The sequence below is a fragment of the Neomonachus schauinslandi genome, chromosome 3 (genome assembly GCF_002201575.2).
Source record: "Neomonachus schauinslandi chromosome 3, ASM220157v2, whole genome shotgun sequence".
Taxonomy (NCBI): domain Eukaryota; kingdom Metazoa; phylum Chordata; class Mammalia; order Carnivora; family Phocidae; genus Neomonachus; species Neomonachus schauinslandi.
This window is the reverse complement of record NC_058405.1, coordinates 192363911-192377855: the sequence shown is the minus strand read 5'-3', so window position 1 is coordinate 192377855 and position 13945 is coordinate 192363911. Positions and strand designations below refer to the sequence as shown.

Genomic DNA, 13945 nt, shown 5'->3' with positions numbered 1-13945 from the left:
CCCTGCACCCAGTGTCCCAGAGTGTAGACAGTACTGTGCACTGCTGTCCCTCCCCCACCGGTGATGTCAGTGTGGGAGCAAACTCCAGTTCACGTGGCTTCTACCAGTCTTGGCTCTCCCCAGACTGTCAGCTCTGTGTCCTCAAAGCAGGGTCTCAGCCAGGGGACCGTCATCATGCTCACCTTGCTTGTTTCCTGTCTCCAGTGTCTTGAACACCATTGTTTCTCACAGGAGGTAAATCTGGGCCCTGTTGTCTCACCTTGACTGGAGGCAGGGTTTTAATAGGAAAGGCTGATGATCCATGGGCATCTCGGTTGTGTCTCTGCTTTATGGTGTGATGTGGAGACTTTCCTTCTATGCTGTGTGAGCTGCTCCACTCCCCAGCCCCCCACACATGTCCCCACAAGCACAAGGGCTCCAGGCCCCTCTGCAGTGGGCGTGCCGCTGTGTGTCCCACACCTCACAGACTGTGTGTCATTTCAGGCCAACATAGCCGAGCTGGAGGTCTCGATTCCTGCCAAGCTGCACAACTCCCTCATCGGCACAAAGGGCCGCTTGATCCGCTCCATCATGGAGGAGTGTGGCGGGGTGCACATTCACTTCCCGGTGGAGGGCTCGGGAAGTGACACTGTTGTCATCAGGGGCCCTGCTTCGGATGTGGAGAAGGCCAAGAAGCAGCTCCTGCACCTGGCCGAGGAGAAGGTGAGCTTCACACCCGGGAGTGACGGCCCTGTGTCCCCCTCTTGGTAGAAATCCTCGCCCCGTTGTTGTGGCAGGTCAGGAAATTGCCTCAGACACCTTTTTGTGTCTTTGATTCTGCCGCTACTGAACAAAGGCCTTGGCAGGTCAAAGCCTACTTACACAGTACAGAAAATTTGCTATTTGGTTTATTGGTTTGGGGTTTTGTTTTTGTTTTGTTTTGTTTTAAGATTTTACTTCTTTGAGATTGAGCACAAGCAGGGGGAGTGGCAGAGGGAAAGGAAGAAACAGGCTCCCTGCAGCCTGACATGGGGCTCGATCCCTTGACCCCAGGATCACGACCTGAGCCAAAAGTAGACACTTACCCGACTGAGCCACCCAGGCACCCCTGGGTTTGGTTTTGTTTTGTTTTTTTAAGTATGATTTATAGACGATAACACCCGCCTTTCTTAGCGTATGCTTCTGAGTTTTGATGAGCATAAACAAACTCATGTGACCACCACTGCAGTGAAAATGTTTTGGCCGGGGCGCCTGGGTGGCTCAGTTGGTTAAGCCACTGCCTTTGGCTCAGGTCATGATCCTGGAGTCCCCGGATCAAGTCCCGCGTCGGGCTCCCTGCTCGGCGAGGAGCCTGCTTCTCCCTCTGACCCTCCCCCCTCTCATGCTCTCTCTCTCTATCTCATTCTCTCTCTCAAATAAATAAATAAAATCTTTAAAAAAAAAAAAAAAGTTTTGGCCATCACCCCTGAAATTCTGCATTGAGTCACCTTTGCCCCTTTGTCAGAACCCACGTGTGGGTCTGTTCCTGGACCGTGCTGTGTTCTCGCAAACTCCATAGGGAGGGATGGCTGGGAGATCCCTCCAGCTTTGCGCTTTTTCAGACTGCTCTGGCCATTCTGCATCTTTGCCCTTCTGTGCACATTTGGAACCAGCTTAACAGTTTCTAGGGGGAAATCCTGCTTGGATTTGGACTGGGACTGTGTTGAATCTAAAGATCAAATTGGGGAGAATTGACAACTCAGGAGTTTGGAGTTTTCTGGGTTGTGTTCTTAAATTTTAAGTCTTCGATTTTTCATTGGTGTTTTGTAGTTTTTATTTTAGCATGCGGATCTCATTCATATTTTGTTCAATTTAAATCCTCACGATTTTGCTTTTTAGTGACTGCTGTTGTTAAATGGTACCTTTTAATTCATTTTAATTTCTAGTTACTGTAGCATGTAGAGATATATCTGTTATTTTTATATGGGCTTTGTTTTATGCGTCTGGTTTAAAGTTCAGTTATCAGTTCCAGTAACATTTCTTGTGGATTCTTGAGTTTTCTGTATAACACACATTGTCTGTGAACAGACAGTTGAATTCTTTCCTGCTGATCCATACACCTGTAGGTGTGGTCTCACTGCATCGCTTGGGCCTCCAGTACGGTGTTGAGGAGCAGTGGTGAGAGGGGACAGCTGTGCCTCATTGGCGAACTTTGGGGAGAGTGCTCAGTCCTGCAGCATTGAGTGGGAAATGAGCTGTGGGTCTTCCAAAGAAGCCCTTTGTCAAGTTGAGGAAGCTCCCTTCTGCTACAAGTTTGCTGAGAGTTACTGCGGGAACGGGAACGGGGGTGGGACTTTGTAGGAGGCTTTCTCTGTATCTGTTGACATGACAGCATGGTTTCTCCTTCTTTAAGCATATGTATTAGATTTTTTAAGTGTTTTTGTGGGGGTTTTTTGTTTGTTTTTTTAAAGTTTAACCTTGCTTTTCCGGGATGAGCCCCACTTGGTTTAGGTATGCTGTCCTTCATCGTGTTGCTGGGCTAGGCTCACCTAGCTTGTTAGCTTTTTAATAATGTTGCTATTTTCCAGTGTCTGTGTCTGAAGACTCTCTCAGGGGTGTTTGGGAAATCAGCAGTTCAGAGATAACAAAATTCATTTGCTTGTTACTTTTTAGCATGCTGGCAGACCTTCTTTTCCTTTGTGTTTCTTCGTGCTTATGCGCCAGGTTCCAGAATACAGGGAAGGAGAGAAGGCATTGTGTGGGTCTGAGTCAGCCTGAAGGTGCATGTGCTCTCCTGGTGAATCTGCCAGATGAGCTGGCATCCTCAACAAGGTCATCATGTCGGGGCCTTTGCTGGGGCCTGGCTTCTTGGTGTCAAATGAGGACCTTGGTTCGCTTGGGTCTGTCCGAGATTGAGATTGGGCCTTGCGGTTGGTGTGTGGGCTCCCCTGTAGCCCGAGCAGGGGAAGGCCTGGACAGGGAGCACTCTGCTCGACTTGGGGAGGAGCAGGAGCGCTGTGCCTGGGGGTAGGGCTGGCAGTACCGTGGGCTTACCTGCTCTGCAGGTGCGCCCCTACTCCCGTAGCACTCGAGGCCATACTCACTTAAGTCCCCCTCTGTAGGTGGAGAGCAGCGTGCAGGGCTTTGTTTGGGTCACTGCCGGTAAGTGGCAGGACTAGGGCTATGAATGTGCATGCTCTGAGCCATCTCAGTGTCTGGATGGCAGAGGGGGCCGTAAGTACTTCCTGTCTGGGTGTCCATCCCTTTGTTTTGCTGAGGCTTGGTAGCCGCAGGCCTTTGTTCTCTGGGCCCCCTTACTTACCTGCTCAGGGGACCAGGCAGGTGGCACCAGGCCAGTGTATCTGGGATTGGTTTCCACAGCAAACCAAGAGTTTCACCGTTGACATCCGTGCTAAGCCAGAATACCACAAGTTCCTCATTGGCAAAGGGGGCGGCAAAATCCGCAAGGTGCGTGACAACACTGGAGCCCGCATCATATTCCCAACGGCTGAGGACAAGGATCAGGACCTGATCACCATCATCGGGAAGGAGGACGCTGTCAGGGAGGCTCAGAAGGAGCTGGAGGCCCTCATCCAGAACCTGGTAAGGCCCGGTGGGCGCTGCACCTTGGTTGTCCTGTCAGGCTTGGTCAGCAGGGTCATTTACTTTTCCCCCTCCCTCCATGCCCCAGGATAACGTGGTGGAAGACTGCATGCTGGTGGATCCCAAGCACCACCGCCATTTTGTCATCCGAAGGGGCCAGGTCTTGCGGGAGATTGCTGAAGAGTATGGTGGGGTGATGGTTAGCTTCCCACGCTCTGGCACACAGAGTGATAAGGTCACCCTCAAGGGTGCCAAGGACTGTGTGGAGGCGGCCAAGAAGCGCATTCAGGAGATCATTGAGGACCTGGTAGGTGCCTGGGAGGGTGGCAGGGTTCTTGGCCCCAACAGCCAGGGGCAAAGCGAGGGGCTAGGGGCTCTCAGCCTCTGGCCTTCATCCTGACAGTTGGAGGGAATACTGCTCCTAACCAGCGGCGTTTTAAAACATGATGAAATGCCGTTTGTGCAAGGAACCAGCCTCTCTCCAAAGGGAAGAGAAGAGACGGAAGGGGAGGGCCTGTCAGAGCGGATCCACATGGAAACCAGTTGGGTTTTCCCTCCTGGCACTCCCCTGCCGCGGCCTGGGAAGTACTTCCCTGACCATCAGTCCCAGCACCTCCTTATGGAGTCATAGCCCCAGCGTTCGCTGTCACTGGCTCATGCAGCCACCCTCCAGGGACAGCACCTAGCCGTGCAGGACGCACAGAAATGGCTGTACTCCAGCTCTGGGTGGCAGCGAGCCTCGGTGCCATTTTGTGTAGATGGGTCATCAGTACTTTCTTGTGTCTGGGAAATGTGTCAGAAGGAGGCATCCCATTTGCTCCTGCCTCACTCCCCTCCTCTCTCCACCCTGTTGTACTTGGAGCACTTGAGGTGTCTGTGGAGGACTGAGTGGAGGCTGGTGAGGATGTGCACTGACCCTAAGCAGTTAACCTTTGCCTTTATTTTTTTCTTTCTTGCTGTGCCCTGCACCCCCCCATCCCCCCAGGAAGCCCAAGTGACCATAGAATGTGCCATACCCCAGAAGTTCCATCGATCTGTCATGGGCCCCAAAGGTTCCAGAATCCAGCAGATTACTCGGGACTATAATGTTCAGATTAAGTTCCCAGACAGAGAGGAGAACCCAGGTGGGTCCCAGCGGTGAGCTCTGTGCTGAGTGGGGAAGCAGGAGGTGTGTGAATGGGCCCTGCCTGGGGAGTTCCGGAGCTTCCCTAGGACGTGGGCTCTCTCAGTTGCTGCAGGGTGATGGGTGCCCTTGTAGCGTCAGGAGGCTTGCAGCGGGTGATGCGGCAAAGGAGGGCAGAGCACCTGCGGCCTCTGAAGCAGGGAAGCACCCGCCCCAGCTGCCACCCTGAGTTTGGTTCTGAGGCTTCTCACAAGTCCCAGGTGACCTGTGTGCTAGGGCTGCTTCCGCTCTGTCCACTGCAGCTGCCTCTCCCCCAGCACCCCTACTTGGCGGGTCTTACCCCTTGAGAGGCAGGCACCCTGGCTGCCCTTCCACCACAGCCCCTCGCACCAGCGTCCTGCTTATCGCTTGGCTCTGCATGTGCCTCGGGGACAGTCGGGTGGTAGGCAGTCATGAGGTGACCTGCACAACGAGGGGTCTCAGAGCTGACTTTCCCAAGACCCGCCTCCCGCTCAGGTTGCAGCCAAGTGTGTCGTCTTTTTGGACTGATCTCGGTGGATGCGTCTGGTCCGGTTGGCGACGGTGTCCACTCCGTGTGCTCTGTCCTGTACAGAGCTGGTCGCGGCCGCTGACTCTCTTGTTGCCCTGAGAGCGCACGGGCTGTTCTGAGTACATATGGAGGAAAACTGCATAGGATAAAGATGTATTTTCTATCTTCGTTATTCAAATTCAGTTTGTTTTCTTTTGCCCCCCCCCTTCTTTTATGCATATGGTCATTTTTTTCTACGTCATTGGAGTGTACTCTTCAAACTTACCTTTAGTGGCTCCTTCCTGAGAATGAGAACTTTTTTTTTGACGTCATTTGCGATAACTGGGGTACATCCGTCATCAGAATCAGAAGATCTAACAGTATATGGTACTGTTACTGAATTTAGTCGGTGTTCAAATTTTGCCACTTTGGAAAGTGTCTTCAGAGCCGACCTTCCCCGCAGTTGGGTGCAGGACTGTGATTGCTTCGGCGTCCCGCTGTTGCTCGTTCACACTTGTTCCTGTTGTACAGACTGCTGCATTCTGTCCTGCCCCACGAGCCTTGCGTTTGCGTTCGGGTGCACACCTGGTCCCCCACCAGCCGGCGTCTGTGTCAAGTGTCCTGTCCCTTCATCCTTGAGTTTTGCTTGCTTGCCTCCTGGCATAAGAAGCTGGTGCCCTCTCCCCTCCTCCCTCCCAGCCTGTGTCGTAGGCCCCTCCCCACGGCCATGTCCCAACCCCAGGGCTTGGGCTCTAGTCTCCTTGCCCCTCAAACACAGTGGGTGCCGTACCCCATGCCTCCCACACGCCAGCCTCCGAGGTAACCAGCTCCGCCTGAGTTGAGGTGACTCATGTCCTCCTGGGAAGCCAGGCGCGTATGGGTCTTCCCTCCCCACCCCCCCCAGCACGTGGCGGGTGCTTCACACGTGTTTGCCTGGAGGGTGCAAAGTCGGCATGTGAGCTGTCCCCCATCTCGTCTCCCCAGTTCACAGTGTAGAGCCGTCAGTCCAGGAGAACGGGGACGATGCCGGAGACGGGAGGGACGCCAAAGAGGCCGACCCTGGCTCCCCCAGGAGGTGTGACATCATCATCATCTCTGGCCGGAAAGAAAAGTGTGAGGCCGCCAAGGAAGCCCTCGAGGTGGGTGCGGCCTGACACTGACTGCCGGTGGCGCTGGTCTCACTGGCCTGGGGCACAGAGCCCAGCACCTGGGGGCTGCCGGCGGGCACGGAACTGACGGGTTTCAGTGACAGCAGGGGGCATGTGGTCTCCAGCCTCGGTTTCCTTTTCTGTCACACAGTGAACCAAATCTATCTCGGACTTGTAAGGATGAGTGCTTTGTGCTGTGAATACTTAACTGAGTGCCACCTGCCTGTTGGGCACTGTTTTAAGTGCTGCTGTCATCTCTAAGACCCACGTGGGCTTGGCCACAGTCTGTCTTTGACGTCAGTGAGGCCGGGAGGCAGGGCCAGCTTCTGCGTCTGAGCCCCACTGGTCCCCCTCTGTAAGCCTCAGATTGCTCTGGTTTTTTTCCTGGCTTCGGTTTGTTCTGTTTCATTTTGTTTCTGTAAGTGGCCTGTCACATTTAAGAGTGTAAGCTTGTGGTTGACTTTCTGAAACTTTGCCCTGTTGGCATTAATCTTGAAAAAATGGATTCCATGTTTTGTTTTGTTTTGTTTTGTTTAAGAGAGCGTGCACGCACAAGCAAGCAAGCGGGGAGGGGCAGAGGGAGAGAGAGAATCCCAAGCAGACTCCCCAAGTGTGGAGCCCAATGCAGGGCTTGATCCCAGGACCCCTGAGATCATGACCTGAGCCGAAATCAGGAGTCAGACGCTTAACCAACCACCACCTAGGTGCCCCTTGATTCCATGTTCTTTTTTTGTGTCTTCTTTTGAGTTAAAAGCCTGGGTGCTGGTCTCAGTTGAGACGGAACAGCATGGAAGTTTCCAGGAAGCTCCCTCTAATTCTCACAGGGTCACTCTGCTCCCCGCTAGCTCTCAGGCCTGCCCCTGACCGTCTTCCCTGCAGGCACTGGTTCCTGTCACCATCGAAGTGGAGGTGCCCTTTGACCTTCACCGGTACATCATTGGGCAGAAGGGGAGCGGGATCCGGAAGATGATGGATGAGTTTGAGGTACCATGATTTGCAGTCTTTTCCCTGGAGCCAGTGTTGGGTGGGAGCCCTCCCGAGGGCCTCTGGCAGTTCGGCCCCTTGGCTACACCTTCTTCCTGCTCTTAGCCGTGCAGCAGCCGGCCGCCCCTGTGTCTTCGTCCAGGACCCCATCTGCATCAGGTCCATTCCTGTTTCCATGTAGGTGAACATCCACGTGCCGGCGCCGGAACTGCAGTCCGACATCATCGCCATCACTGGCCTTGCCGTGAATTTGGATCGGGCCAAGGCTGGCTTGCTGGAGCGCGTGAAGGAGCTGCAGGCTGAGCAGGAGGACCGGGTGGGTGTCCGTTGGGCCGTGGGGGCGTCCTCCAGAGCTGCGGTCCTCGGCCTTCATCTTGCCAGAGCATCGCCAGCACCCTGGCCACGCTGCAGCCAGTTTGGCTGGGTGACTGGAGGAGGACCCGGCCCACCCTGTCGTGCTTTGTGCCCAGTGGCCTCTCTTCAGATGCAGTGTTAGGAGCAGGGCACTTTTCTCTTCCATAAGACTGCAGCAAAGTTAGATTCCCTGTTAGCACTTTTTTTCAAAGTAAACGTGCCATGTGTGGTGCCTCCAGCCACACGGGAAAGGTCAGGTTGGAGAGACCTGGGAGCCGTTGCTGCGAAAGACCCCCAAACGTGAGTGGTGTGGTCCAGGGGGGGTGTCCGCGGGCCCACGTGGACCTTCTCACTGCTCGGTTTTCCTGCTTTGAGGAGGGTTCAAGACCCACGTGCCCTCTGGAGAGCTGGTGTTGGAGGGTTTCCTGAGGTGAACAGTGTGGCCGGGTGCTGTCCCCTCCAGAAGCCCTGTTACAGATGATGTGGGTCACGGGCTTCCTGCTGAGGAGGACTTCCTGGAGTCGTGTTGGGGATACGGCCCACAGACCTCATACACCTGAGTGTGGTTCCAACGGTCTCAGCCTCTGGCCACGGATGTCTCAGGCTGGCTGGCCCGCTTTTCCTTCAGGCCTGCTTTTCTACCCCAGCCTTGAAAGACTTCCCCCCCCGCCACCCCAAACATTTTTATACTTACTCATCAGATCCCTGTTAAACTAATTAGAAAGTTGAGCTCAGAGCTCACCACTTGCCACGCCAGCCTTGTCGGCGCCTGAGTAGTCCTTTCTGAAGGGTCTGTGCTCTTGCTTACAGGCTGGTCCTTGAGCTGCTGGGGTGGGGTGACAACAGAGGCTATAAGGAAAGCAGTGTCCAATTTTTGTCGCTGGGGATACCTTTGGGGTCCAGGACAGAAAGGGGGGTGAGGCACGTGGCTGCGTGTGATGGTGAAGGTCGGGCTTGAACTCCTCCACCCTTGTCTTATCTGTAGGCTTTAAGGAGCTTTAAGCTGAGCGTCACTGTGGACCCTAAATACCATCCCAAAATTATTGGGAGGAAGGGGGCAGTGATTACACAAATCCGCTTGGAACATGATGTGAACATTCAGTTTCCAGATAAGGACGATGGGAGCCAGGTAAGAATGACTGCTTGGGTCAGACTCCATTGCCGGAGCATTTTGGGGCAGATGGACTCTTGTAACCTCATCCTGACTTGGGAGCAGTGAGCGGGCAAGCTTAGGATGTGCCCAGGTGGGTGGAGAGAGGGCAGAGTGCAGAGTGGCAGGTCTCTGAGGATCGAGTTTTGCCTTGGGCTTTGGGCCCTGTCTCGGTCCGTGTCAGCCTGCATCACTGCGTGGACCTGGGGCACTTTTCCCCTGCCCACCTGGTCATCTTGGCAGGCAAGCTGGGGCTCCAGCTGGGTCCCTCCCATACAGTTGTCCCCACAGGTGCAGTCCTTCAGGGAGCACCCTCCCCCGCCCCTCACTCCCCTGCCTGTCCTCTTGGCTGCCATAGGGGCCCCTTCCAGCACAGTCTTAACGCACAGCGGCAGCCCAGGCTCTGCGTCTGCTGCAGTGGTGTGCAGAGCACCCAGAAATGGTCTGCTCGGAATCTTGTGGCCAGCAAATCCCAACACGCCTCTACAGACTCTGGCCGAAATTTTGTTTTTAAGATTTTATTTTGGGGCGCCTGGGTGGCTCAGTCATTAAGCGTCTGCCTTCAGCTCAGGTCATGGTCCCAGGGTCCTGGGATGGAGCCCCGCATCAGGCTCCTGGCTCAGCAGGGAGTCTGCTTCTCCCTCTCCCACTCCCTCTCCCCCTGCTCATGCTCTCTCTCTCTCTCTCTCTCTCTCTTTCTGTCTCAAATAAAAAAAAAAAGTCTTTAAAAAAAATTTATTTGAGAGAGAATGAGAGAGAGCGAGCACATGAGAGGGGGTAGGGTCAGAGGGAGAAGCAGGCTCCCTGCTAAGCAGGGAGCCCGATGCAGGACTCGATGCCAGGACTCCAGGATCATGACCTGAGCCTAAGGCAGTTGCTCAACCAACTGAGCCACCCAGGTGCCCCAGACTCTGGCCTTTCAACCTGCATCCATGCACTGTGGCAGGCCGTCTGTCTGTACCTTCTTTCTCTCCCCGGCCCAAGTCTGTGAGCCGCACAGTTACGTGAGTTCAGAAAGGCAGGCAGGCCTGTCGGGGCTCACCCCACAGCCCCCACCTCTCCTGTCTGCCTCCTGCCTGGTCCTACCTTCCCCAAGTGCATCCTTCTGTCTGCCTCTGCATTTCTAACAGACACGTTTACACTGCTGTTTTTTTTTTATTCTTTGTGGGGTTTTGTTTGTGTGTCTGTTTTTAAGCTGTATGCCTAATGTGGGGCTTAAACTCATGACCCTGAGGTCAGAAGTCAACTGCTCTTCCAACTGAGCCAGCCAGGTGCCCCTCTAATTTTTAATGTTTTTATTTATTTTTTTAACTTTATTATTTTTTAAGATTTTATTTATTTGAGAGGGGGAGAGAGAGTGAGTGAGAGCCCAAGAGCAGGGAGAGGGAGAAGCAGACTCCCCACTGAGCAGGGAGCTGGATGTGGGGCTCGATCCCAGGACCCTGAGATCATGACCTGAACCACCCAGGTGCCCATAATTTTTAATGTTTTTAATACTGAGAATTCAGTTTTTATTTATTTATTTATTTATTTTAAATTATTATAATTTTATTAACTATATTCTTTGGGCTGTACTTTTTTTTTTTTTTTAAAGATTTTATTTATTTATTTGAAAGAGAGAGAATGAGAGAGAGAGAGAGAGCACATGAGAGGGGGGAGGGTCAGAGGGAGAAGCAGACTCCCCGCCGAGCAGGGAGCCCGATGCGGGACTCGATCCCGGGACTCCGGGATCATGACCTGAGCCGAAGGCAGTTGCTTAACCAACTGAGCCACCCAGGCGCCCTGAGAATTCAGTTTTTAAACTCCTCACCTTCACTATGTTTATTTCCTTCAACTTTTCTATGTAAATATCACATTTTTAGTTGTCATTTGGGGTTCAGACCACTGTGGTTAATATTTCACGAGCCGAAGAGGGTTGGGTGGCCATATTTTCTTCATACGCAGCCTTTTCCTGTGAGGGTTATGCTTCCGCTGGCGGAATGTTCTGGTCTTGGTGTTTGGCGAGGTGCCCGTCAGCGGGTGGCAGGTGCTGGGCATCAGGGGACTAGCTGCTGCTCTGTGGTCTCCTGTGGTCTTTGTGGCCTCTCTCCTGGGCAGGTCTCGAAGCGTGTGCTCTTCTGCTTTGTTTCCAAGTGTTCTGCTCTCTGGTCCTTTGTTCCGTTGCTCTTGTTCAGGTGTAGTATGTTCTCTCGTCTTAAAGAACGTGGCGTGTGGGTGTGATTTTGTGTTCACGTGTTCCTTGTGCCTTGAGTCGTGTCTCTGCGCTGCCCACGCTCTACAGATGTGGTGCCCTCGCCTGTCCGTGTGCATGTAGGAGGGAGGCCCTGGGCTGGGGCGCACTGTGGCTGTGGAGTGCTGGCCATGGTGTCTGGAACCGTCTCTCCAGGTCGGTCTGTCTCCAGCAAGACACCTCCAGATGCAGGGCCCCGGGGTCACCACCACGGGGCCCCCTCCTGCAGCTGTCTTTGTGTGCAGGTGCCCTTTCTTTTCCTGTTTGTGTTTTTGGGGGGGGGGGGGGGGTGGGAGGGGAGTGGGCAGGAGCTAGTAGGCGTTGTTGACCTGTGTTAAATCAGCACTTGATGTTCTTTTCTAGCTTTTTTTGGTTTTGAGCGGGTCAGTGTTGACCCTCAAGGTGAGGCCTACCTCACTCAGCCCGTGCTGCCTCTTGTCGTCTCACAGATCTTGTCTGCTGGGTTGGGGCTCCCAGCCTGGAATTTCTAGGGGCGTCCCCTCTTCTGACCAGTTTTTCCTTTCTCAGCCCCAGGACCAAATTACCATCACAGGGTATGAAAAGAATACAGAAGCTGCCCGGGACGCCATATTGAAAATTGTGGGTGAACTTGAACAGATGGTTTCTGAGGATGTCCCATTGGACCACCGTGTTCACGCCCGCATCATTGGCGCCCGTGGCAAAGCCATCCGCAAAATAATGGATGAATTCAAGGTGGGTCCCCAGCCCAGCCGTGGAGGGGTGTCATTAAGTTCTGGGGGCACGGTGGGTGTGATGGGGCACGTGCTTCCTGCTCTGGCGGGGGCACTTCCTCCCACACGGGCTAGTGGAGGGCCTCAGGTCTTCCTGCCTCAGCTGCCGACCTCACTTAGGGTTTGGAAGGGAGACCTCTGACGCTCAGGTGCCTGTCCCTGAGTTGGTGAGGCAGTGCGGAGGGCACAGCTGTGAGCCGTTGATAGCGTTGGACAGTGTCCTGCACTGGCCGCAGGAGGGGCTCCCCCACAGTGCACCAGCGGCTTCTGTATGTGTCATGTTATGCTTAGCTCTGACGTATAGGACCTTTGCCTCCTGAAAACAAGGTTAACTTGGGAAAACTTCACTAGAAACCCACCATTCCCAGCCGTGCCTAACCATGAGCCTCTGGTTCAGAGACCCCAGGTGGAGGGCTTCCAGCCACCTCCAGCTGCTGTGCGTGCTCCTTCCAGGTGGACATTCGCTTCCCGCAGAGTGGAGCCCCAGACCCCAACTGCGTCACCGTGACGGGGCTCCCAGAGAATGTGGAAGAAGCTATCGACCACATCCTCAACCTAGAGGAGGAATACGTGAGTTGTGGTTGGGCAGCAGGTCTATACCCGGGACACCCCGCCTCTGACTGGCCGGGGCTGACAGCAAGGCCATGTGCATTTGCTCCCAGGGGCATGCCGGGTGCAGGGTCTCCCCTGAGCGAGCCTGGTCGTTGTGCATGCCTGCTGCAGACCGACACCCCCCCTCACCCCTCCGCCTGTGCCCACAGCTGGCTGACGTGGTCGACAGTGAGGCCCTGCAGCTGTACATGAAGCCGCCAGCCCACGAGGAGTCCAAAGCGCCATCCAAGGGCTTTGTGGTCCGGGACGCTCCCTGGACCGCGAACAGCAGCGAGAAGGTCAGATGCTGTTCTGGCCCTCCATGTGCCCTGGGAGGGGGGAGCACCTGCGAGCGGCACTTACCTCTCCATTTGGGAAGCTGCTTAGGTGGGAGCTCCTTACTAAAGCTGTGCACTCTTTCCCCCTACAGGCCCCTGATATGAGCAGCTCTGAAGAATTTCCCAGCTTTGGGGCTCAGGTGGCCCCCAAGACCCTCCCATGGGGCCCCAAACGATAATGATCAAAAAGCAGAAACCTCTCCAGCCTGCTGCCCCAAACCCCACCACACATGGTTTGTTTCAATCTGACCCAGCAGCTGGACCCTCCATAAATTGTTGACGCCTCCCCCTCCCCGAGGTCTCGCAGTGAAGCCGGGCGTGCCAGCACCCCGCGTGCGCTCAGGATCTGCTCCCTGACACCTTTGCTCTGGGACGGCTCTCCACTGTTGTGAACACTAACAGAGGTAATTGGACATTTCCCTATAAGCGTCCTGGCTCATCCAGCATGTCAGTAAGGCTCTGGCCTCCACTATGAGAGCTGCACAGCTGTGGCTGAGTCTACTTCCTGTGTCATGACCTCAGGAAATAAATTTCCTCGACTTTATAAAAGCCAAAACGTTTGCCCTCTTCCTTTCCCACCTCCTTTCCTCCCTCTGCCTGCCGTCCAGACCCTCCTTGTCAAATGCAGTCCACCTTCTTCCAGCTGCCAAAAAGCCCACTTAGCCCAGACCACAGGGTGGGGAGGAAGACCCAGTGTGCACACTGGGAGCGCCCAGACCCAAAGGAGAGCCGCGGTGGACCCAGAGGGGACCAGAAAGGCAGAAGGGTGACCCAGGTTCTCAGGCGGTCTTGGCCTTACACACGTTGGGGTCTGAAAGCACCAAGTGTCTCCACCCCTGCACCACACAGCGCTGGAGACCCCAAGTCTGGTGAGCGAAGCCTGAGGACAAGGCTGCAAGTCTCCATCTGGGTCCACTGTGGCTGGCGTGGTGGCCTGGTGTGGCCTGAGAAGTGTGGGGACGGAGAGGGGAGGCCCGCAGAGCAGCGGGGTAGACCATCCACTCCTCCCTCGTGCCCACCCCCACATGTGGCCAGGTGTTGAGTCGCCTCCTTTCTACCTCAGAGCCAGCGTGGCGTGGTCCCATGCTTAGGGGAGTGCCACCCCCAGCGCTCTTCAGAGGTTTCTGGTGGTGGCATGTTTGCTGCAGCGCTGGGGCTCACCCAGGCTGTCCTCTCACACATGCC

General features: G+C 54.7%; 1 protein-coding gene across 8 annotated transcripts in view; it reads left to right on the top strand.

Annotated features, from left to right (window-relative positions):
• The window catches only part of LOC110570950 (high density lipoprotein binding protein), a 72373-nt gene extending 59069 nt beyond the window's left edge, over positions 1 to 13304 (top strand). For all 8 annotated transcript variants that reach the window (XM_021679043.2, XM_021679047.1, XM_021679046.1 and 5 more), the window contains 12 exons: positions 484 to 702; positions 3340 to 3561; positions 3650 to 3868; positions 4547 to 4685; positions 6198 to 6352; positions 7241 to 7345; positions 7527 to 7661; positions 8685 to 8828; positions 11608 to 11793; positions 12285 to 12401; positions 12593 to 12721; positions 12853 to 13304. In XM_021679043.2, the coding sequence (XP_021534718.1) occupies positions 484 to 702; positions 3340 to 3561; positions 3650 to 3868; positions 4547 to 4685; positions 6198 to 6352; positions 7241 to 7345; positions 7527 to 7661; positions 8685 to 8828; positions 11608 to 11793; positions 12285 to 12401; positions 12593 to 12721; positions 12853 to 12939 (1857 nt within the window). In that variant the 3' untranslated portion in view covers positions 12940 to 13304. The remainder of the gene's footprint in view (positions 1 to 483; positions 703 to 3339; positions 3562 to 3649; positions 3869 to 4546; positions 4686 to 6197; positions 6353 to 7240; positions 7346 to 7526; positions 7662 to 8684; positions 8829 to 11607; positions 11794 to 12284; positions 12402 to 12592; positions 12722 to 12852) is intronic.
• Positions 13305 to 13945: the final 641 nt, after the last annotated feature.